General features: G+C 45.0%; 2 protein-coding genes across 2 annotated transcripts in view; one reads left to right on the top strand and one right to left on the bottom strand.

Moving 5' to 3' along the window:
• The first annotated feature begins 13,839 nt into the window (after positions 1-13,839).
• Positions 13,840-22,545, top strand: LOC118221415 (filensin). Its single transcript, XM_035406467.1, has 8 exons — positions 13,840-14,402; positions 15,670-15,730; positions 15,893-15,988; positions 17,207-17,299; positions 18,086-18,199; positions 19,165-19,385; positions 20,518-20,609; positions 21,289-22,545. The coding sequence occupies exons 1-8, from the start codon at positions 14,017-14,019 to the stop codon at positions 22,323-22,325; spliced, it is 2,100 nt and encodes a 699-aa protein (XP_035262358.1). The 5' UTR covers positions 13,840-14,016; the 3' UTR covers positions 22,326-22,545.
• Positions 22,546-23,351: 806 nt separating this feature from the next.
• pcsk2 (proprotein convertase subtilisin/kexin type 2) overlaps positions 23,352-25,873 on the bottom strand; it is a 34,298-nt gene continuing 31,776 nt past the window's right edge. The window contains exon 12 of the mRNA XM_035400972.1: positions 23,352-24,772. Within this exon, the coding sequence (XP_035256863.1) occupies positions 24,286-24,772 (487 nt within the window). The 3' untranslated portion in view covers positions 23,352-24,285. The remainder of the gene's footprint in view (positions 24,773-25,873) is intronic.

Here is a 25,873-nt window from a genome sequence, read left to right on the forward strand (position 1 = left end):
TGAATGTAGTCAATGGGAAGTCCTCACAAGTATAGCAATAAATTATTGTGTGAGTGTGTGTGTGTGTGTATGTGTGTAGCCTACCCTATACCAGCATTGGGCGACAGGCAAGAATACACCCTGGAGAGGCCGCCAACCCATTGAACGACACACACAGCATCACCCACAGGCAATTTAGGCTGCCACATTAGCCGAGCATGCATGTCTCTGGACTGTGGAGGGAAACAGGGGAGAACATGCAACGTGTTGGCTTATATAATATAATATGATATGATATGATATGATATGATATGATATGATATGATATAATATAATATAATGTCCTATGATTTGCAGAGGCTGACACATTGAATGGTGCTTATTTGCAGTTCAACTCAGTTGGGTTAATGTCGCCGCACCCGAAGACCGCACCTTACAATCGAACGGCAAAGTGGATATTTTCGGAAGGTCCCGTCACAGCTGCGTGTTCCTCGTTAGTGAACAACTGTGCCACAGACGGAGCGGAGGCCTTGAGTGATGTCGCCCGTCGTTCCGCAGACAAAATGGGTTTAAAACGAGCGATCGAACGTTTTTTTTTTTTTTTTTTTTAACTGACACGCTCGCTTTATGGATGCTTGTAATCCAGGTAGGCAGCACCGCTTTTGAAGTGGGACTTTGAGTGGGCTATTTCGAGCTTCCCGTGTCTTTCCCTCTCTGTCGACTGACAGGCAACTCCCACGATGCACCGCGGCCACTGCGGACACGGTGTTCCTTGAGACAAGGGCGTCACCCGTCCCGTGAAGGAGACGCTGACGAACACTTACTTGAAAATGTGATAGACTGTTGAACTAGATTTACTAAAATGGATTATAGAGGTCCCCCCCCCCCCCCCCCAAAAAAAAAAATGAGAAGTTGTGAGAGCGCTCTCTCGTCTCTTCGCTTCACACCTCACGGTTAGATAAAAGCGTGAGGTGGCAGAGCAGCGGGGTTTCATTTCGGCCGAAGAGTGCGCACTGTGGCACTGAGCCAGTGATGGAGAGAGACGCGTGGAGGGGCCTGTGTGTTCTCGCCGCGTTTTTCGGGAAATAAGTCATTCGTGATCAGAGCGAAATGTTCTGGAGGGGAGCACAGCGCATGCTTGTCTGCGCATGGGCACAGATTTACATTAATCTATTGCATTAATTTACAGGTGTGGCATTTGCATTTGGGGTCTGTTGACCAGTTAAGTGTCGATGGCAGTAAAGCAGGCCATCACGAGGCTGTGAAAATCGGAATAAACTGAGACAGGCAGAACACTGGGTGTGTCAAAATCAACTACTGGTACACTGATAAGAAGCAAGAACTCACTGGTGAGCTCAACAACCTGGCCATGGAAGATCACTGTAGTGATTGACTGAGGCATACGTTCAATTGCAAAGAAAAACTTTTCAACTTTCAAAACAACCTTTTTCAATTGTCAAACTGTTCAGGAACACGCTCCAGGATGTATGCATAGATGTGTCAAAGACTACCTTAAAGAGAGAAGGAAAGGAACTTGTCTTTATTGATGAGGTGACTGCTAATGACAGCAGCAGGTTGAATTGTACAACATAAATCTTATCTGCTGGGATCAAACCAAGTGGCTCAAAATTCATTGGATGACGCTTTACCTTGCAGCATGACAATGAACCCAGACATGCTGAATCAAATGAGTTTTTCAAGGTCAAAAAGTGTAATGTTCTTGACGGAGCAAGACAATCACCTGACCTGTATCCAAATTCCCATGTATTTTATTTGCTGAAGACAAGGCTGAATGCAAATAGCCCCCCCTTCACCAAAAAAAACAAAAAAAAAAACAGGAACTGAAGATGATTGGCAGGGCGCATCACCTGGAATGATACTTGGTGGCTGGTGATGTCTATGGCTCTCAGACTTATGCCAGTCATCAAAAGAAAAGATCATGTTACTCTGTCTAATTACTCTTGCTCCCCTTAAATGAAGGGACTATGTGGATCACTCAGTATAGAAGTAAATATGCGGACATTCTGCACTTTAACTTCACTTTCATTGCTTTGTTTCAAATCCAATGAGCAGTACAGAGTAAAAAAAAAAGTGTCACTACCCATATACTTACAGACTGTACTGTATAGTCTGTTTTCATCCATCATCTTAATGTGGAAGAACATTTTTCCCCATCCTTAGTAATGTGTATCTTCTGCCTTGTTCTTGTTTCAAATTTGAGACCCTGTTCATGTTTTTCTTTTAACCTGAGCTCCATTTCAGACGTCATATCATCGAAGTGACATGATCAGACAAAAGTTTTTCACCAGCTCTGAAGGAGATTTCAAACTTCAGAATCCCATTTCCGCTAAAATGTGAAGAGCTCAATGAAAAAAAAAAAGAAATCCTGATGAGCCTTTTGTGTAATGCGAGGATCAAAACCGCCTTTTGATCGCAACAATCTGTCTCATCAACAAGTGGAAGAAGAAGAAGAAGAAAAAAACTTGGATTAATTTGGGGGCGACATAGTTCAGGAGGTAAGAGCGGTTGTCTGCCAGTCGGAGGGTTGCCGGTTCAAACCCCGCCCTGGGCGTGTCGAAGTGTCCTTGAGCAATACGCCTAACCCCCTAACTGCTCTGGCAGAATGAGAGGCATCAATTGTAAAGCACTTTGGATAAAAGCGCTGTATAAACGCAGTCCATTCACCATTTACCATTTAAAAGAGCCAAATGAAGTTTCGGTTATTGGACGCGCGTCGGAAGTTTGCCGATGTTTGCGCGTGTGGTTTTTAGTCGGCCTGCGTCCGAGCGACCCGCTCGGCGGAGGCGATTCGGAGACGATCGATGCGGGCGCGGTGCTCCGGGGGGTGAACTCGCCCAGAAGCGACGATGAGTCCTGTCATCCTGAAAAAACCCGGGAGGAGGAGGAGGCGCGTCGTCCTCAATCCCCGCGACGGCCGATCGATTTCGGCTAGGGCCGCGCGGAAAGGATGGATGGATGGAAGGAGGGAGGGAGGGAGGATGTAAACACCGGCTATCTGACAACCAAAAAAAAAAAACTACAACAGCAATAAAGAAAAGCTTCAGCCAGCATTGTGCAGTGTCAACATCTTCACCCTCGCGGGCTTGAGAACAATCACCCAGCGGCGGGGTGACGTCCGTTTGACGTGTGGTCTCGGCCCTCTGCGTTCCCGCCTGTACTGCTCGTCTGCGAATGACCCATAAAAGTGTCCCTCACGTGACAAATGGAATCTAAAAGCAGAGTCCGGGGAGTCTCTGCAGTGCACTTAATCCCATGGGTAAAAGGGTCATGCATGGTTGTATGAGCTGAACTATCAAGCCTTCATAATGAATGTGTGAATTCATTGCACGTTCGGCGATAAAACCAAGGGAGGGCGTCGCTCATGTTTCAGAGAATGCTCAGCTTTGCCCTTGAATGTTCCGTATCTAGTGTTCCTTCCACTTGGGCCAAAATTATTGGAGTTTAAAGGTTTCCTCCCTGCAGGTAACTTGGACCGTGAATTATGACCCTTCTGGTTATGCCATTCAAAAAAAAAAACATTGTTTCTTGCCAGTGACAGAAACTTAAATCTTAAGTTTACTGCAGATGCTGGAGCAGGATCTATATATACATGGCAGGGATTGACCTCTGGCCAATCAGTGGCTTTAATTAATCGATTAATTAACGTGGCAAGACCACCGGCCTCTGGGGCCAGATTTCAGCGTCCCCGCTCTATGGCATGCCTCTGTTTCCGCGGCGACTGTGTTTACTCATAAATAACACCGTTAAGGCAATAAAGACATTCAGTACGTTTTAAAACGGAGAGCGCGCTCACTGATAAAACCGGCTTCTCGTTCCATCAAAGTAAAAATATGTGGCCGATTATATTGGAAGCACGATGGTACAGTCAGTCACGTCATTCCACGTTATCCGTGCTCGTATACATGTGGCTATTGAGAGTGGCAGTTATTCTGATAAACGTACCGCCATGTCTGTGACTAAGAGATGCTTTGAAATCGTTCCTAAAGCTGAAGACAGTATGAGTTAGTCTTTTATTTTTTCTTCCGTGAGAATATCACTCCCCCCCCCCCCCCCCCCCCCCCCCGTCCTATTCCTAAAAGCCAGGCTTGTTTTGTGGATTATCAACTTGGCCCAAGGTTCCAATCGTTGTTGACATAAGGAACGTTTTGCCGTTTCAGCAAATCCACCGTGACCGGTGAGCTATGTAATACTATTTGAGCGTGTGAAGTGAACCTTGAGCTGACCTCCAAAATGTGTTCATGATCATTGTAACCACTATGTTTTTGTTCAAAAAGGTTCAAGAAAGGGGATTCTGATTGCCACGCTCATTATAGATACGGTCTATCCTCAAGGCATGTCTGCCATGCAGTGTATCTCACAAGCCTCACCTCTTATCCTGGTTCTTTGCTTCTTTCAGACTTTTATAACCACTGATATTTTACGCTTCATGGAAAACAGAAATGCATTTCACATGTTTAGCCAATGAGTCGGGTAGACACAGGCAAACAAACAAACAAACACACACACACACACACAACCAAACAAGAACCACATACAACCTGTCTGAGACAGCACCAGTACCGGACCCAGACCCAGACCCAGACCCAGACCCGAAAGATGTGAACATTGTGCTCCTTCTCACGTAGTGCCCTACAGTTTTGGGTCAGTTCCATTTCAGTCAATCCTGGGAATTAATTGAAGTCATTATTTTAAATAATTTTTGAATGAATGGCTTCAATTAATTTAGTTTGAATTCATACCCTATAATATAATATAATATAATATAATATAATATAATATAATATAATATAATATAATATAATATAATATAATATAATATAATATACAGTATTTCCTTGTGTGCCTTTATAATAGATTTATAATAGGTGAGACACTTAGATGGGCATTCCACTGGGCTCAGTCAGTCAGTGCTCGCTGTGCAGCATTTACCACAGTTCATACAGGTCCAACAGGGCACTCCGAACATTTTAGTATGTATTTCTCTAAAGGTACTCTAAAAGTACTCTCACAATTTCTACAGACAGCATTTTACTATACAGCATACGTATATTTCTGGGAATGTTTCACCAAGGAGCGAAATTATTTCCTTTGAAATTTCTTGCGAATACTACAGTGTATTACTGTGCTGCTTTTACTGAATAGCGCAATTCCAACCCCAGTTCCTATTTTTGACAGCTGTCGGCAGGTAAAACTGCGCCTTTCAAGTTCGGTACATTGCCTTTTTCTATTGCCAGGCCTGCTTCATTGTTGTCTCTGCAGTAGCTACATTCTGTGCTACTTTTACTTTTTATTTTATTTTTCCTCATGAAAGGGGGAGGTTGTGCGACTGGTACACGCACTGACGTCGAAATGCAAGGAGAAGAGCTTTTTTTTTTCTTCCAAATGTGAAGCACTTGTGTAATATTTCCTTTTTCTCTTTCTTTCTTTCTTAAAAAGGGAACGCCGTGTCATGTTCTTGTTTTCTTTTCACACTTGAGGTGTGAACTTTGGTTTGAAAGTGAGGTAAAAGTTGTCAGCTCAAAAAAAATCCCCCCGGAACTTAGTGAAAGCGCGGTGAAGGGGCCTCGTGGGAGAAAATGGAGGGAACGTTTTCTGAAAACGTGATCGTCCTGACGCGGCACGGGGAACCGGGGTGATTGAGGATTCATTCACACTGAAGAGGTCAGCGAAACTACCCGATTCATCTCTCTATTTTTTCTCACTTTCTTTTGGTGGCTAAACTCTCTGTTTCTTCATCTTTCTCTTCCAAATCTGTGTGTGTGTGTGTGTGCGCGCGTGTGTGTATGTGTATTTGTGTGTGTGTGCCTTCTGCTTGAGTGTACGTGTGTGTGTGTGCAGGTGTATGCATGTGTGTGTACGTGCATGTGTGCGTATGTGTGTGTGCGTGCGTGTGCATGTTTTTGTGCATGTGTGTGTGCGTGTGTGTGTGTGTGTGTGTGCGTGTGTGTGCTCTTTTGGTGACCTGAGGAAACAGAACATTGTTGTTCTGTAATTTGACATTTTTAAAAAGATTTTCGTCTTCAGAGTCTCGTAGCTTAAACAGGCACCTGTAGGCAATTGTTTTCCACAGAGATTTGTTTCTGTTAGAGCAATAAAACTTCATTATGAAGAAATCAAGATCCTTTCCCTCAGAATTTCAGCAGCGCATGAATTAAGTTAAAAGTTTCTTTGTCCATCAGGACAAACGGAAAAATGTCTGGTTTCCCTCATGTGAGCGTGCGAAACGTGCCCCATGAGCTCAAACTCAGCGTGACAAAGAGATGACTGCAAAAATAAGTAGCAGCAGAGATTAAAGGCCATGATAGCACATAATCAATTCTGCCTTCTACTAGCGGTCATGTCAAATAGGCAGAAACCGAAACGGTGGCGCAGTGGGCAGCACTGCTGCCTCGCAGCAAGAAGGTCCTGAGGTTCGAATTCTGGCTGAGGGCCTTTCTGTGCGGAGTTCTCCCTGTGTCTGCTTGGGTCTCCAGTCCTCAGGGTACTCTGGGTTCCTCCCACGGTACCAAACATGCAGGGTAGGTTAATTGGAGAGGCTAAACTGCCCCTAGGTATGAATGTGTTCGGTCAATGGTGTGTGTGCCCCTGCGATGGACTGGCGAACTGTTCCCGCCTCTTGCCCAATGCATGCTGGGATAGGCTCCAGCACCTCCCGTGATCCTTACCAGGAATAAGCTGGAAAATTTGTTTAGTGATATAGTTCCTTTTTCCCCCATGAATCATATCAATTTATATCAATCATAATCAATTTGTTCTTGTATCTGTTGTAAATTTGGTATACTGAATGAATTTACACTGACAAGAAAGTTGTATATCGAAATCCATAGCTTACTCTAAACTTTTGGTCAATTGTACAATTAGATTACTTACCCATTTTTAATAACTTTCTTATGAAATGTGGGACCAAGAAAGACCAGGTTAATATTCCAAGTTAAATCCCTGAAGATATTTAGGATAGACAAGCTGGTTTTGGCATTGATTCAAAGCTAGAACACGTACATAATTTAATTCTGTTTAGAGATATATTGATAGAAATCCTTGCTGAAAAGAAACTAAAAGACGATTTGTTTTAATTGAGCTGACATTGGCAGTAAGTCACTCTTCACTCCCTTTGCTTGAATTCTGGGTCAATGAGTGCACAAATGACCGAACACCGACATAAAATAAATAAAATAAAAAACTGATAAATGAGTGTGAACATTTTGTCTGCACAAATGAACAGGTAATGAATGGTGAGATGACCATAAAGTACCACCGAGTAATGAAACAGAATAGGCCAGCTGTGGGCCACTCAATTTTTTTCTTTCAATAGCAGACCTAATTTATCATCACTTCGTCATTTTGTGATTCTTTTTTTAAAAATGTAATCAATAGCAGAGTAACACATTGAAAAGACAAGAATTGGCACCTCCAAAGTGCAAGTGTTAAAATCATCTTCATTGTGTTTTCGTGCTTACTGGATACACGCCTCAAGAATGCTTCCTGAAACAAATTGAAATGTAAAATCTTACAGTCTAGAAAGCCCAAATCTTCAACACACAGAACATATCGTATCTTTGCATGTAAAATGCGAATTTGTGTGCACTTTCGGTGTTAGGAGCCATTGTCCATCTTGGAAAATAAAATAAAAAATCCATTAAAATGTACAAAAAAACCAAATGAACACGGCAGTTCTCTAAAAACCAACTAATTATACTGAACCTTCAATCAGCGAAACACAAGCACTTGCATACATTTAATTAAGACTGTGTTTCCTTCATCGGTAATGTACATTAATTACCATTAATTCACCATGGGCAAAAATATCATAATATTCTCTATGTTATGTAATGGAATAAAAATTGCCTCAGGAAGTGGCCTGGCAGCTTCACGAGGAGTGCCTTTAGCATGCGGCATTCATGCTTTGTGAAATGATTAAGTGGAGAAATTATAATAAAAGACACAAGCACACATGCACATGCAGTCCTCTGTTTTCCTTTCGCTCCTTTTGTGGTGGAAGATGGATTCTCACATACAAAATTAGCTCAAAGCAGGAATACAGAGTTCCCTGGGTTCCTGCTCGCTTGCTCGGGTCGCTCGCTCGCTCTGAATTGGACCTGTGGATTAATAGCTGTTGGTTGATGTGAGCTCTTTGCTCTCTCACTCAAGGAGAGTAATGTTAGTGGACAATCTCAAAAGTGCAGTGGCTCTGCTTGGCTATCGGCACAAAAACCCCAGAGGCGCGATTGTTCAACGGAACAGCGGAGATGGAAGCTATTCTGGGACTGAACTCAACAAAGGAACAAACAAACAAAAAAAAAGAAAACGAGAATCTCCATCAATATATTTTTGTTGGTTTCCAGGCAGTGCAAATTGGCTGGTGAGAAAGCAATCTCAATGAGGGTACTGGCAAGAAGAAATAGTTTAGGTCGTCATTTCATAAATGTCAGCTGTAGAAATGGTTAGAAAAACAACAAAAGCAACAACAAAAACAACAGCAACCCGAGACCTAATATATGTTTCTCTTTTTCTTATATTCACTGGTCACCATTAACTAGTACTTCAAATAATTAGGCTCTCAGGTGTCTATGGGTAATTTCTTATCATCTTTATAAAGGCACAACAGAATTCAATTTTTTAAGTGTTTGTTTCACACTCTGATGAATATTAGTTTTGTGAAAATATTACTCTGTCCTTCTTGTGAGCGCTGTACATAATGCCAAGTGGCTCTAATCATAATCAATTCTGTTGAATTTGGAGCTCATCAATGAGAGTATTGGGTGATGATTGCAGTGTCTCTCATTGGATGGTCTTTATGCTTCTTCAAAGCCACAGTCACTTTCTGTTTGATAGCCTGGGCGGTAGCCCTGTGTAAAAACACAACGCATTTATTTATTATATTTACTTTGCTGAGATGGACTGGCGACCTGTCCAGGGTGCATTCCTGCCTCTGGCCCAATGCATGCTGGGATGGGCTCCAGCACCCCCTGACCAGGAATAAGCAGGTATAGATAATGGATGGATGGATGGCTATTTGCTTCTGGGCTCAGTTGAGCATGCTAATAATCCTGACGCGCACATGGACAAGGTCACAGACAGAGGAACCGAGAGTGACTGTTTTTGGATTTAATGTTCCAAAAGCTTTTATTTCTTCAATGTTCCAGTGCTTCTGCCCACAATGATTAATGGGCAGCTGGCGGGTTTGTGGTTTTGCTTCAGTTTAATTAAAATAATTAAAGCAGAATGTTTCCTGAAACCCTATGGGGGGCATGACTGAATTTTATTTTTTCAATGGTCCTGCTCTGGGATACAGACTACCCTGCTAAAGCTCTTGCTGTTGAGCAGATCACAGTATGTCATACTCTCCGGGGGTAGGTTCAGTCTAACACCAATGTGCCTTTTAAAAGCAGCAAGGCGCTTCACAACCATGGGCTATTACTTTTGTGTTCTTTGGGTGAGTCACATTTGCAGCCTGTATGATGACGCCATTCACCCCAGAGTTTTCAAGAAATTAATTGTGTTGCGCCAACATGAATTGCCGCGTCATGAAGTCTTTGTTGTGAAAAGTATCAAAAACTTTACTTTGAACTTGTTTGTAAGCTGAAAAAAAAAAAAAAAACATTGATATTTTTTAAACTAATAAATTGCCAAATGTATGCAGCTTGACTAAAAATTCTTTGGCCACTGGTTTTTACAATTCATTTAAATAATTTTTTGGATGAATATCGGGCCGTCCAGTTCCTCAGAGGGGAGAGGTGACTGAATGGAAATCAATCAGGAATTCCGTGATGGGAATTCTAATTCAATTCTGAATTCTAAGAAACCTCGGGTCCCATACAGTGTTTTACAGGGTCTTGGCTAATTGCTATATTGATCATATTAGCAGGTAATGCAGAAGGTGAGATGAGATGGGTTATTAGTTGGCAGCAATATTAATTCATGCATTCACCCTTCAAAATCTTCACCAGAAAAGTAGAAAACAAAGAACTTTTGAACACTTCTACGAATCTTACAATGCGTAGTAGAAAACGTGGTTGAATTGCACAAACTACAATGGGAGGAGGAATGGTGGGTATTGAGAGATTGTTTAAATTGAAACTATGAGGGTAAGAATTTCTGTGTATGTGAATATTTTTGCAGCGTTTTTCCGGCATATCAGACGTATGATTTTTTTTTTCATATCTTAAGATAAGCTTCCTGGATACATTGTGAGGATGAAGAACTGCACGATGCCCGTATTTCATTTTGAATGCTCAATCCACTTTTATTTGCTCAGTCTGTTTATTGCAGTTTTACAAATGACTTTCTGTTACAGCCACAAACAGAGTGGCTAATAAACATAAACCAGAACAAATGACCCTTGAATCCATTGCAATGCATCATTCACTTGTTGTCTACATTATTGCACTTCCGTCTGTTTTTATCTGTTTTACATAAATATTATGCGTACGCATGAGGAGATACAGATTTGAAAACAACAGATGAATTTGTCAGGAGAAATTGGTTTTCCACCTTAGTGTATTGAAAAAAAAGTAAAAAATAAAAAAGTTAATATAAATATAAATATATAAGTAATGTGAATCAGAATTCCAGACGCCTCCAGCGATCTGTTGAATTTGCAGACGCTAGAATTTGAAGCAGGGTGATGAACCGTCTATTTTGTTTGCTTTTTTTTGTCCCACACAACTTTTTCACTCGGAGAGTTGCACTTGTATCTTCTTCTAGCACTTTTTTTGTTGCACTTGTACTATAATTTTAACGTCGTAGCTCTTTGTCATATCCCTTGTAATCATACCTTGCTTCAAGTTTGACTTGCCGTAACTTTACTGACTTAGCCTATGTTTACTGCGTGGACTAAACCTGATGTTGAAGGCTATGGATAACTGATGCTGATGCATGAGAATTGTATTGTATCAGACCCGTGTTTTGTCATTGTTCCAATGACCTTTTGGTCTGCACTTATTGTACATCACTTTGGATAAAAGCGGCTGCCAAATAAAATATAATGTAATGCAATGGTGACGACCCTTCAGTCAGATTCAAACACAGCTGGACATCTCTGTGTGCGTGAACCCAACACCGATCAAAAGCTGCATGTCTGAACCTTAAAAATCGTATTAATTAATCTCTGACAGATATTGCATTCCACGGCAGATAAAAAGTAGTCCGCCAGTGTGAAATGTACTCGACCAGAGTGGATTTATTATTATTATTTTTTTCCAGCGGGACTTCTGCTGTGTATACATACAGTGTTTAGATGTTGAGTGAGTGCGGTAAGAATGGTGCGTGACGGTTGTAGTAAATTGACGGTGAGGCTGTGCAGTGGCAGTTGGGGGGAATTTTTTCAAAATACCCTTTAAAAAAAGAAGCAGCGCTATAGGGAACATTCTGTCATGGGCTAGGATGTGTGGGTGCCACACAGCCTGGCAAAATTCTTCTATTTCATGGGGAAGAACAACATAAATAACAAAAATTAAATAAAATTTAAAAAATAATTAATTCATAAATACATATCTTGACTGACATTTTTTTTTTTTTTTTACACGAAATGATACTGTCAAAGGGTTTAATTTTAAGAGGGGCAGCAGGCAGCTGGCAGAGCCAGCAGTGCTGGCTGTTTGATTTGAAGCAGTGCCCAACAGTCATTAAGATTTACCGCCTCAAAAAGCAAATACATTCAAACGAAAAAGAAAATCCTCCTGTGACTCCAGACTGCGAGGAGGCAGCAGCCCTCTGTTGACAGGAGGCCATGTTTGCTCTGCTCTGTTTGTTCCACTCGTTGCCCGTGAAGGGAACACTTCACGAATGCGTGCGCTTGGAAGCAGGAGACCAGGGGTAGCCTTAAGGTATTTACACATTTACATTCCTTTCCCAAGTTAATTAGTTAGAATTTGTCATCTTTTCCCCCCCAAATAATTTTTTTTTTTTGCAAACAATGTTAACAGATTTAAAGAAAGAAAGTACAATTTCTACATCTTCTTGTTGAGAAAGTGACTATTTAAAGGAGAAATTGACTTCAATTTTGGTATCTTTTAAATTATATTTACAGTGATATTTGACGTACTCACATATGGCTTGACTCATTTTCATAAGTTGGGAAAAAAAAATCAAAACATGAATCAAGCTTTTAAAATGACCAATTCTCTTCACATTTCCCATCAGGCAGTTCACCAACATCACCTAGATACCGTATCATAGACAACTGAACTATGGAATCTTGAAAGCAAGGTAACAGAATGGCTGTCCACATTATCTTGTCAAGATAAAATTTTGAACGTAGGAATAAATTTCATTTCAGGCACAGAGCACATGCTCTTATCCAGAGCAACGTACTGTGCATATACAATCACACAAGAAAGAAAATTATGCAGTTATAACAGAGTTATAAAACTGTTTTACTCTCTCTCTCTCTCTCTGGTGAGGGCGAGACAGGTTAAGAGAGTAATGGAATGAAATTGGGGAGATATTTTTTTTCAGGATTGCTTTCACTGCAAGCCACGACTGTGCCTCAGGTGTTCTGCCTGCTTCTTGTCTTGAGTTCGAGGCCAGGTCACTCAAGCATACCTCAGGGGACCCGACGTTCTTGTCGAACGCTCCAGGGCCAAAATAATTGTCCGAGGCCCTTTCGCAGTTAAACTGTCGGCAGCTGCATCGCGCTGGCTTGATGGCTTCCCTCTGACAGATAAAGAGCAGTCACTGACCTCTGCTTTTCATCACGCTAAGGTTGGAACGAAAAAAAAAAAAAAGAAAGTCGTTTCACAACGGACGTCAATTTTACAATGCTGCCAACAGCGCAAATCACACTTCAAGTGGCGCGTGCAGACAGTAAAACGTTAAGTGTTAAATCAACTCTAACAGAGTACGTATAGTCCCTACTGAACTCATATATGCTCTGACAAAGTCATCACCGTCCACCAACGCTTGGCAAATCCCATTGCTAAAACATACATCCATATTCATCAAACTCATAAGTTAAAATCTCTCATGTTGGAAGGTATTCCTTCCTTTAACAAAATGAAGTAAAATAACAGATGAGTGTCAGAGGAGATGAAATTATCTATTTAAAAAGTGATGAATGTATTCTTGGGAACAGTGTACTTTTCAGTCATGATTCATGAGTCATGAATCAATTTGTTCACTCTACTACTAAATGAATCCATGAGTCCTCAGTGTTTAGTAATCGCATATACCAACTGACACAATGAGATAAAGTGGGAGACATGCATTTTTCAATCTGAGCAGAAATGACCACGAATCAATTTGCCACTGACCTACTAAACACATCTATGAGACCTTTGGTAGGAGTTAATAATCACCGTACTATCGTAATGTTCTACACAAACTATCTGAATCAAACACGCTGTGCTGTGGACGTATGCACTTGCTTGTTTACTGTATGAAGCACTAATCAGGAACCATCCGGAAAACAAACCCCAGCTGTTCCAGCCAGCCAACCAATGTGGTTTTTGTTTGACCCTTCTGAAAAGAGCGTGGCTGGCTTTTTCCTCTTTTTTTTTTTGTTTTTTATTTGAACATTTTTTTCTTTACACAAAACAATCTAGACCAGCTGGGGCACACAAACAAGTACAGCCCTGCCCCCTGCCCCCCCCCCCCCCCCCCCACCCCCCACCCATCCCCAAATAAAAATAACAACAGAGAAATAGCTGAGTGGAAACATAACAGTGCCATAATAAACCTTTTGACACAGCATAATTCAGCCCATTCTAACCCGGCTGTTTTTGTCCAGTCGACAGTCGGCCACAATGGGAGGGACCCTTCTGTGGAACGGGCGGCCGTGGTGGGGGTGGAGGGGTGGGGGGGGTTGGCATGACGATTATCCTTTGTCGTTTTGCAGAAAGGCTCGGCGGCGGCGCGTTCAGTCTGGAATGTGGCAGCGGAGGGTCACCATCACCACCCCCACCGGTTTTCCGACGCTAAAGGCCCCCCGTAGGAGATCAGAGCAGTGGGGAGAATCCCACCCAGCCTAGCCCAGCCCAGCCCAGCCTAGCCTAGCCTAGCCTAGCCCAGCCGCTCACCATGCTGAAGACCAGCTACCGGCACGAGGTGCGCAAGGAGCGCTACGAGCGCTCGCACGACTTCCAGGAGCCCCGCGGCCCCGACGACGACGACCACTACACGCCCGGCTCGGCGCCGCCGCCACCGGGCTGGGAGAGCCTGCAGGAGCTGAACGAGCGCTTCGCCCGCTACATCAACCGGGCGCGGGTGCTGGAGCAGCGCAACGGCGTGTTCCGGAAGCAGCTGGAGACGCTGCGGCGCATGGAGGAGGCGTCCGGCCTGGAGGAGGCCTTCGCCGAGCAGATCGGGCTCAACCGCCGGCGCGTCCGCGAGCTCCTGGCCGACCGCGCCAAGCTGGAGCGCGAGCTGAGGGACGCCGAGCGCATGCTGGACGAGTACGTCGACAGGTGAGCGCCCCAAAAAACGCGCCAAAAAAACCCGTGTTCCGTTGCCGTGCGCCTCGCGAAAAAAAAAAACCTGTTTCTGTTGACCGATCAAAATGGTGGAGGCACTGGATGCCTCCCAGCTGTGCTGTATAAACTGTCCAAAAACAGTGGCGAGCAACTCTTATTCCATGTAAAATGGGTTTGTGAAAATATGTATTTCAAACTTATGCGTGGAAGATACTGCCCTTGACTGTTCAAAAAAAAAACGTTTCTGTAGACCAATCAAAATGGTGGTGGCACTGGATGCTTTGCAGCTGCGCTGTATAAACTGTCCAAAAACAGAGGTGAGCAACTCTTATTGCATGTAAAATGGGTTTGTGAAAATATGTATTTCAAACTTATGCGTGGAAGATACTGCCCTTGACTGTCCAAAAAAAAAAAAACGTTTCTGTAGACCGATCAAAATGGTGGTGGCACTGAATGCTTTGCAGCTGCGCTGTATAAATTGTCCAAAAACAGTGGCGGCCAACTCTTATTACATGTAAAATGGGTTTGTGAAAATATGTATTCCAAACGCACGTATGGAAGATACTGCTCTTCACTGACCTTGGGAACCGTTCCCCACCTGGAAATCTCAAAGTGCGTGTACTGTGAGACTATAAATCACAAAATAAATAGTTTGTCTCATCATTAGATTTTCATTACATGTTTCTGTCATTAGAAATGTCATGGATGAAAAACAGAACGTGCTGAGTAGGACAAGTCACTGAAAGAGGGAACCAGGTCACTCAGAGAGAGTTGGTGGAAAAGAAGAGTGTGACTATTTATAGTGCCTGGATTGGGCAAAACCTACTGCATCGTCGACAGTACATAACCTGTCAGCACAACAAAAGCAGCCCTAAATTTCGAAGTTAATTTCACGCGACACGATCGGAAAACCAACACAGGTGATTGAATCACCGAACCGCTAGACACGGCCTCTTGTAAATAACTTATTCCAATTCGGAGTCGGCCACATTGGTTACTGCGCTCTATAAATATAAATCTTTTTGGTAAATAACCCCCGAGCCACCCGGGGGTTGTATGCTGTGTTTGAGCAAGGCAACGGTGAAGATTCTACAGCCTCGGGGTTAAATTATTATTTTTTTCCCCCCCACCAAACTCCTCCAGGCAGGCGCTGTAGCTGCCCTTACCCTTCCCGGAGCTCTTTAAAGCTACGGCCCATGGGTTTGATGGGTCTGCCGCGGTTGTAAAGCCTGTTTTTATGGTGCTCCTCTCCTGTCCCCAGGTACAGGAATGAGTGTGACTACCAACAGCAGATGAGAGGCACGCTCGAGCAGCTGAACAAGGTAGGGCTGCAGTCTACACGCGCTCACGGAAATGCAGCGGATGTGAGTTCTCTGTCGGGGGTGTGAACAGCGGATGTGAGTTCTCTGTCGGGGGTGTGAACAGCCGGGATGTGGCGGTCGAGAGCTCGCCGTCAGCGTTTCGAATATTTTCGTGTATTTCAGGAGGCGGACGGCACTCTGCTGAGAAATCTGGAGTTCCAGATCCTGTCCCAGTTTTTGCAAGATGACATCAACTCCACCAAGGACAGGCACAAGAAGGTTGGATTTGACTGAGAGTTTGAAATGCCAGGTTACTCACACATACAGAACAAAGCAGTGTCTATAAAAAAAAGTCATTAAATCTTGCTAAATCTAGGCATGCCATTAAAAGTACTGATATCAATATTAGGCCAAGTTACAAGTAACAATATTGGCTATCTTTGCTCACACAAATTAAACAAGCAGTATTCCAAAAGCAATGCTGCAACCCAACGCTTCCTAAATTATTTCAAGTAACCTGACCCTGTGTTTTTTAATCTTATCATCAGAAGAGAATATGGTCATGGTCATTCAAAGTGTATCTGTCACATCCTAGAAAGTGGATACCTTTCCCACTAGAAAGAATTATTGACTTGTGGATTGAGTTCAGTGACAAAGCAGATGGCAACAGACTAAATCTGCATCGTGCTAAAAAAAAAAAAAGATTATGGGAAAAAGAGTTATGGTAAAAACTAAGCACATGTGGTCGGTAATCTTAATTGATCAAGAGATTGGCCTTAACAAAACAAAGCTGGCCCCCAGGACTGAGGCTGACTGATCTAAGTAAATAAACAGCCCCGGGGACAGATGAACTGAAGTAAAAGTTCAAGCTTGTGTTTTGGACTCGTCGGCAGAAAATCATTTTCAATAAAAAGGAAAGTTCTGGAAACATCTGCATAATGCCGAGCGGACTGGTGCTGCGTTAGAAATGCCAAGAGAATGGAACGGACTCGAGCTGCACAGCTCAGCACTGTAACTTTCTAGCAGTGATGAATAAATCTCACCACATCACAGGGAAGAACACATCGCCCCCGTAGCCTTGCCGCACACAGCGCTCGTTCAAAGTCTATTCGTCGGTTGAAATGGTTCGCCGGGCGCTGGAATTTATGTAGCGCGACTTATATTTATTTTGTAAGTCGGCAGCGAGCAAGCTGATTCGGCTGAACTGATGGCAAGCGCCGCGCGTACGATTTATTTATTAGTGACAGGGAACGGACGCGTAAGTACAGTTATTAAGATGAAAAGCCCCCACAAGCGCCGGTATTTCCCCCAACACCCGACAGCTGCAGATTGCCGACAACCAAGTTAGCGGCATATTTTCTATGCGTCCCGCACGCCCTTTTTGTTGTTATACAGGCCGTCCATAGAAATGATGTGTTTTGGGCATGACAGGGGGTCCATCCTCCGATTCCTCATTGTTGCCTGCGCTGTTTTGTTTTGTGTGTGCGCATTTTGCAGAACTTGGCCGAGATTCAGACCTACGTGAACGTTCTGCACAAGATCAACCAGAGCATTCCTCTCTTGCCAAGCCTGTCCGTGGGGATGTCGGAGGTAAGAACATGATGACCGATGACCTACTTCCTGTAACAACCAGGAAGTAGGTCAGAGCCGGCCCTGTGAGTCTGCCGGGCCCTGGGCGAGATCTTGAATATGGGCCCTAAAATAATAAATAATAAAAATGATACATAAAAACACCATATTATGGTCCCATTAACCACACCCGGGCCCTCGACAGCAGTCTAAGTGGCCTGATGTCAGTGGCTCTTGTGACATCACAATTATAAATGCATTCTTTATGAGTTTGGGGAATCACTGAAGTAACAGAGATGCTGTTGAGCAATATTTTTTTAGATTATTGGCAATCACATTTCATCGCAATAAATGTATAAGTTGAGTGTAGACAAAATTACAGTTACTCTCTCCATAATTGAATGATATTTCACAGCTTATATGATATTGCACCACCCACAGGACAGAAACTATGGATTATTCTTTCTGGGACTGCACAATATATGAATGAATAGGGAGTCCACAGGATGCATATAACAGTTACTCACAAATTCCAAAACTGCTTCTTATTAGGCCTATGTCATGAACATTTGCTATTGGTTTTCTGTTACTTGCTTCACCTCACATTATCGGAAGCTCCATATTGGTTCCTTCTCGGCCCCGGGGAATTTGTAAGTTTCCGTTTGCAGAGCGTTAATGTAACAACGCTCAGTCACCCACTTGACAGAGAGACAGGCTATTTGGGGTCAGCGCTGGTCTTTGGTTTAGATTGTATACCTCCACCCCACCCACCACCCACCCCCCCCGCCCCCCGTTTCTGATCTCCAGGAACAGGAGAAACTTCTGGCCCAGCGGCGAGTTCCCACCCTGCAGAGCCAGCTGGAGGAGAACAAGAGCGCCCTCTGTCAGCTCCAATCGCAGAAGGCCAGGCTGCGAACCGAGGTACGTTACCATGGCAACGCACACCCAGAGGCACGACTCACTCCTCGACGATGAGCTCTAGATGGCAGCACGCACGCAGAAAATAAAAATGAAATAAGTTCACGGAGACGTTAAGCAGCAAACGCAAAATTCAGAGCATCAGAGTTCTGCTTTTTAAAAATTTTGTACGGTGTGTGTATATGCTGCCGCATTTCCGTCCTTGGGCTTTCCTGATTGGCTATGTATTTCTCAGCATCCGAGTGGAAAATAAAAAACATTCAACACTTAAATAGCTTGAGATAGAAACACAATATACCGAAAATGTATTTTTTTAAAATGTAAAAAACTTTTGGAAAAATCACTTATATTTGATAAATGGATTTGACAGCAACGTATTTAAGCGGTATGACGTAATATGATTTCTTTGTGTTTCACATCACAATGTATTTGTGCGCCATTACCCTCCAATATAAAAATAAGTGTAGCAAGAATGCTTCATATAGTTTCTCGGCTCTGGAATGGCTTAAGCGTTCATATCGCGCCCGCTAGTGCCGGGACCACCGCCGGCCCACCGCCGGCCCACCGCCGGCCCACCGCCGGCCCACCGTCGGCCCAGCCAGCGTTTGGCAAATGAGCACGGCGGCAGTCCAGCGGCAGGAAGTTGAAGGCGAGGGAGTTTGAGCCGAGTCGGCTGTCTAGGGAACGCTAAGCAGTCGGTGTGAATTGTCCTGCCGGTAACGGAGCGCTTCAGAGGGGCCGTGGATCTGCCCATGGCCGTCGGCAACAGTGGTCTGCTGAAGAGCGTTGGCCCACTTCATTACCTTTCTGCCCGTTACAGAAACACTCAGGCCACCTTGAAGAAAACGAAGAATGGAATTTTTTTTTTAATCAGAGAAATCAATACACCTGTGTTGAAAAAGATGGTATATGATGAATGCAATTCATTCTAGCCCCCATATATCTCTCTCTATCTCTCTCTCTCTCAGACCTCGGCACTGGAACAGGCCATCAAGGGCACCCAGGACAGCTACGATGACGAGATCCAGCTGTACAACGAGCAGATCGAGGCCCTGAGGAGGGAGATGGAGGAGGCCGAGCGCTCCCTGGAGAGGTACACCAACGAGTGCAGGCAGCTGGCCATGTACCAGAGCTCCCTGGAGAACGAGCTGGAGAGGCACAAGAGGATCATCGAGAACGAGGACAACAGGTACGGTCCGGGCCGGCCCACGCTGTCTCCCCGCCCTGTCTGGAGGGTGCACTCTCTCGCTCTCTCTCTCCTTCTGCCCCTCTCTCTCTCTCGCCCTGTCTCTCGCTGTCTTTCTCTGTCTCTCTCTCCCCTTCTCTCTCTTTCCCTCTCTCTCTCTCTCACTGTCCCTCTCTCCCTGTCTCTCGCCGTCTCTCTCCCCTCTCTCTCTTGCCGTCTCTCTCTCTCTCTCCCTCTTTCTCTCTCTCTCTCTCTCTCTCTCTCTCTCTCTCCCCCCCTCTCTCTCTCATTGGCCCATGCTGATGGAACTGGCCTACTTTACCGTACGCCTGCCTCCCACACGCTGTCTGTCTGCAGGGCCTGTACTCCAGTCAAGCGCACGATTCGGCTCATAATTGTTTTTGATTGGGCCAGCTTAGCCTCCCTCTTCACATTTACGAGAGCGTTTCACGAGAGGTTCTGCGGGTCTGTGCTGCAGCCTCGCGGGGCGAGGCCTGGATCCGCGGGAAGATTTTGGCTGTTTTCACGTGAAAATGAAGAGAAAAAAAGCTGCTGGCCTTCAGCTTCTTGATCTTCTCAGTCAAAATTTGCTCTGTTTTAAAGATGAACTTCAGAAATTGACCCTTTGCTGAGTTATATTGCTGCTCCGGGCACATCTGGTCATCAGAGGACAATATTAAAATACAAAAAATAAACAAATAAATAAAATAAGAAAAGAGGTTTAGGGTTACCACAAGGTGGCAGTGTTTCCTTCCTTACTGAAAAGAAAGGAAAAAAAGCTTACCGATCTCCAGCCTATAAGCGAAAGCGTGGGCTCTCAGAACTGTTTTAACAACGCTAACGATGCTAATGAACATATCAAACTTTTAACATCACAGGGTGGGCTTTTGTCGGTGCTAGCTTTCCTCGTCGGAGAATAACGTGCAGAAACCCAGCTGCCTCTGAGGAACATTGCTTTACCCTCTGTCAGGTCGTATTAGCCACACAGAGCCGTATCGCAGCGAGGAGTAATCCCACAAGAGCTCTATACGGCACGTGTCCAATCAAACGGCACGCCTGAAGAAGCTGAATCAAAACACATTTTCTCTCTCTCTCTCGCTCTCTCTCTCTCTTTCTCTCCCTCTTTCATTGACAGGTTGAATTCTGCCATAATTGGAACCCCCATCACTTTGTTCACGGGCAGTTGCCACTACACCCATACCCCGTCGATGAACAACAGGCCGAAAGGTGAGACCGTGGGCAGGGGGGGGTGACGGGGTCTGCTCTCCGCCTACCTCGGGGGCGGGGGGGTCTCAGGAGACAGGGGCTGGGGGGGGCGGGGGGGGGGGGGGGGGGGGGGTGAGTCAGCAGTCATGGCGTACGCCTCCAGACCACAAGAATCCTCAGTACTTGGTCGCTTCAGAGAGGTCCAGCACCCTGTCCATAATCACCATCGCTCCAATCACAGAGGTCCAGCACCCTGTCCGTAATCGTCGGTGCTCCAATCAGAGAGGCCCTGTACCCAGTTTGTGATCCCTGCGCAGATGCTTGCACAAAGGGGGGTGGCGGGGGTGGGGGTGATGACCTTTTTGGCTCCCGTTCTGTAACAAGCTGAGCCCCTGCAGGCTGCCTTGGTACTGTTTATCAAGCCACTGTCTTTTATCGAAAGGGAATATACTGGAATATATGTATATACGCTCTTTCTCACACACACACACACACACTTTCTCTTTCTTTATCTCTCTTACACCCCCTCATATGCACAAACACACAGAACATAAATAGATAGATAGATAGACAGACAGACAGACAGACGGATAGATACAATTCTATAATCTGGAGCTCAGCATGTGAAAAACCTGACTGTGAAAATGTGTGAATGGTGTAAATGATGTGGTGTGGATGCTGTTGCCGTGCAACTCCCCAGACATCACTCAGGCCATACAGGACATCACCAGCATTAAGCCCCGGCAGAAGATCCTGGCCAAGAAGGGCCTGAAGAAGAAGGAGCTCAGCCCCAAGGACATGGTGGACAGCGGACTGGAGGAGAAGACCGGGCCGGAGCGCCAGCAGCAGCAGGAGGAGGAGGCGGAGGAGGAGGCGCGGGGAGCGGGGCGGGAGCAGGACGTGGAGGGGGAGGTGAGGAGGGAGGAGCACGCCCTGCACTTCCAGGAGGCGGCCCCGGACGACGTGCCGGACGGGAGCCAGATCAGCAAGGCCTTCGACACGCTGTGCAACATGGTGAGGGACCGCATGCGGCGGTACAGGAAGCCGGAGCCCCCGGCCGACTTCTACACCCAGGGCCGCTACGTGCTGGTGAGCGGGGAGGGGAGCTACCTGGACCCCTGCTTCTACACCTCCAGCCCCTCGGCCGGGCGCGTCTTCGTCACCATCTGCAACGGGGCGTCCCCCCCTGACGACGACACCTACGGCGGGGACAAGCCCGGCCCTCCCGTCCCGGCCCCGGCCCCGGGCCCGCCCCCCGTGCCCCTGACGCCGCCCCCGAAAGACGGCGAGGGGGAGGACGACCCGGGAAAGGGGGAGGGGAAACAGGGAAAAGACAAGGGAAAAGGCGGCAAGGGGGGCCAGAAAGGGGGAGGGGGCGGGGACCCGCAGCCGAGGATCCAGGACCCAGACCCCGCCCCAGGCCCCGCCCCGGGCCCCACACCCGCACCTGGCCCCGCCTCTGGCCACACCCCCGGCCCCAGCCAGCCCTCCAGTGGGCGGAGCAAAAGGGACAAGACCCCGGAAAGCGGCAGCAGGCGCCACGGTCCGCCCCCCATGCCCGCCCCCCGCACAAGCCCTCCCGCGGGCAGCATGACCTACGAGAAGGTGGAGATGGTGGAGTCCATCGAGAAGATCTCCGACGACAACAAGGTGCGCGGCTACGAGGAGACGGCCATGATCGTGGAGACCATGATCGAGAAGACCAGCAAGAAGAAGCAAGGGGACCGCTCCTCCTGAAGCACCTCCCATAATCCTCTCTGCCGCTCTTCACGCAAGCCCCGCCCCCCTCGCACCCAGGCTAGCTTTCTCTCCAGCTTCTGTTGGCTTTGTTTAACAGCACTCTCGTACTTTTTACATCAGCACACTTAGCCTTTAATGTCTGAAAACCTGGGAGTGTGAACTAAGACATACCAAAAAAATAATAACTAAAAAAAAATTATTAAGATGATGCAATTGAAGCATAATTTTCCAAAAAAAAACAAATGCTGCCACACATGAATACCCAGTTACCCAGTTTAGCCCCCCACCAACCCCCATTTTTAGGTTATTGCACATATAGTCAGCTATCATTTATTCAATTGGATGCCAGCGATTTACCTGTACACAGATTTGCTGTGTAATAATTGCTTTAATAAAAAATAATCTTTCAAAAAATGCTTTATGTTCGGCGCATTTGTTTTCATTGTGCTAGGATATATTACAGTTTCAGTGCCACCTATCCACGATAGCTCTTCAAATAAAATTCAAAGCATAGGAGGATTTTAATTATACAACCGCAACTGTCAGTAGCAATAACCTTACCTTGGATATGGAGGGAGACTCTTACACCCCTGCTCTGAAACACAGACTGAGTGCAGAGGTTGGTAGGCAGTGAATGTGTGCGCGTGTGTGTGTGTGTGTGTGTCCATGTGTGTGTGTGAGAGAGAGAGAGAGAGAGAGAGAGAGAGAGAGAGAGAGACAGAGAGAGAGTGTGTGTATGCGTGTGTGTCTGTGTGGATTATTTAACCAGTCAATGAATTAATCACTGGTGCTAAAATACACCATAAAACCAGCAGGTGCTGTGGGTCTCCACTCTCCACTACTGGATTCTGACACCTGTGTATATGTCCAACGGTGTCACTACTGAGTGGACAATATAAATAGTCCTCTTACAAGCCAACAACAGTTCTTACTTTTGTGCGAGTGCGTTGTTTTCGCTAAATAAACAGGCTACACAAAGGGCAACAGAGACTGTCAGTTAAAATCATCCCAATACAAAGAAAGTGATGTTTCAAAGATATTTATGGATTCTCGTTATATATCCGATGGAATTACATACATCATAAATGTATTTACATTATTGGTCTTTTTCATATGTATTTCGAGCCTTTCTAATTCGCTTATTCACTTCCCTCGGCAATATGGTCATCCGTGATCCATATTACATGCATTTTGCTTTACCCTCTTTCTGGATTTAATTAAAAATATACGTTTTCTAAAATCAACTCTATTATTTAAAAAAAACCCTGAGGGCGTAGGAACCGTTTTGGCATGTGTGTTTTAACAGGTCGATACTATTTTTCATGAATGGTTTCATGTGTTCATTAGCTGTGTGTTGTGTCCCACTGAAGAGAATAACATAACGGTTTTAGACCACACCCTACAAAATTGATCACACGTTCCTCTCCGTTTTTATGTAAACAAAATTTATCACAAAAAAATATAGCAAAAAAAAAAAAAGAAACAAACAAAAAAAATCACTCCTCTGTTTGCAAGATATTAAACTTTAAGTGGAATGACACAGAAAATAATTTACAGTCACAAACTGTAGGTTCCTTTTTCATTCAGGGGGTCTGGGTCAGCAAAAACATAACATACAGGAAAAGATATGTCCTTTATATTTATATTTATATTTATATATATATATTTATGATATGAGTAAAAATAAAACAGAAAAGAAAAAAGAAAACCGATTTTCCTTTTATCCGAAAAGAAGAGTTTCTTGTTTCTTTCTTTTTTTTTTCTTTTTTTTTAAAGAAATGACACCGTTATAATCTGGCTACAACACACAATCGTCAGAGGGAGCCTAACACATACAAACAGGAGGAACTTGTAATCGAGAGGTGGGTGGGGCGGGAGGCCGGTTGGGGTTGGGGGGTGAGGGACTGGGGGTGGGGGGTGGGGGGGGGGGGGGGGGGTTGTCCAATCATGCGGACGTCTAGCTTTTACTCAGAAGGCTCTTCAGGCTTCTCTCCACGGCCTCGTCCAGTTCCTCCTCCAGCTCCTGCTTTTTGGACATGGCCAGTTTGGACTGGTAGTCGCGCACGATTTGGTCAATGTAGGGGGCGCTCTGGGTCCCGTGGAGCATCAGGGTCCACTCCTTCATGACCCCGCGCTGGGGGGCGTCGCCGCGGAAGCCCACCTCCAGGATCCAGGCGCCCCGCGGGTCCTCGCCCCAGGTGTGGGTGGTCATGAAGGGCCACTTGTCGAAGCCCACCTTGGAGTCCTCGTCGCGGGGCCTCCGGCTCAGCAGGATGGACTTGGTGCCCGCCGGCGAGGTCAGGTTGATGTTGAGGTCGCCGCGGCGACTGGCGTTGACGGTGACGACGGCCTGGACGTGCTCCAGGTAGCGCACGAAGTTGTCCTTCCCCTGACAGGCGTCGGTGTCGATGGTCAGAACCAGCTTTCCGTCTGACGCGACCTTACTGTGGTGAGGAGGGGAGGAGCAAGAGATGAAGAAAACACACTGCTTCAAGTCCTGTGTGCGTGGTATTATTAATAGGATAGTATCAGTCTGGACTGATTATATTTTATCCCTTTGAAAATGAGGATTTTTAAAATGTTTTTTTTTTCTTCAACATTCTAAGTCAGTGTTCTAGAACTCCATTGCTTTCAGTTATCAGTGGTGATTGTGACATCAGCATTAGAATTTTCAGCTAAAAACATTCTCATCACATATTTGTGTTCTCATATCTTAAAGGGTTAAGAATACCACTTTTCAGCCAGCTATAGGTTATAAAATATGACTGAATAAATGTTTTCCAATAACTTATAAGCTCTTAAGTTGCATAAGCTATTTGACAACAGAAGACACACATCACTTTTTTCCTCTCCGACCTTGAATGAATCTAAAATGACAAACTGATATTGTTTTTTTCCCTGCCAAAAGCTTCTATTTATTTTGTTACATATTCCAGGGATTATTTGTTAATTACAATATGCTACAGTATATTACTTTTAAAGGGGTGGATGCTAATTTTATTTAAAAAGTAAAATGTATTTCATTTTTAGCTATAATTCATTGACCGCCAGTCTTAAGGATTCTTTGACAGCAGTGCATGATGGGGCTGCCTGGAATGAAAAGGCCACAATGCTCCACTCTTCAGTAAAACACTTAACAGACAGCTAAGTGCTACAGAGGAAAGGCCCCTGTTTGTTCCCTATCTTTGTCGTCTCCAAGGTTCAGGAACACTCCCACGATTTACTCTACGGAAAGCGCAAGGGTCAGATATAATAAGATATAATAATATGATTACAGCGGGAATGCAGTCACGATAAAACATTTTTTGGAGGACGGCGGTTCACGCAGAATGTCTAAACAAGGGAAAACGAGGACAGCGAGAATAGAACAGGACATTTATTGTGTGACGTACTTCGTTTTTATTTTGGTTCCTTTTTGAAACCCTCGGCTGTCAGAATGAGCCACCTGGATGTCGTATTCAATGTTTCTGAAAGTCTTTTCTTGCTAAGGCACAGTGAGTGATTACCAAAAGATTAGCCCAGTGAAAGACATCCTAATCTGAGTA

This window comes from Anguilla anguilla, chromosome 2 (assembly GCF_013347855.1).
Source record: "Anguilla anguilla isolate fAngAng1 chromosome 2, fAngAng1.pri, whole genome shotgun sequence".
NCBI lineage: Eukaryota > Metazoa > Chordata > Actinopteri > Anguilliformes > Anguillidae > Anguilla > Anguilla anguilla.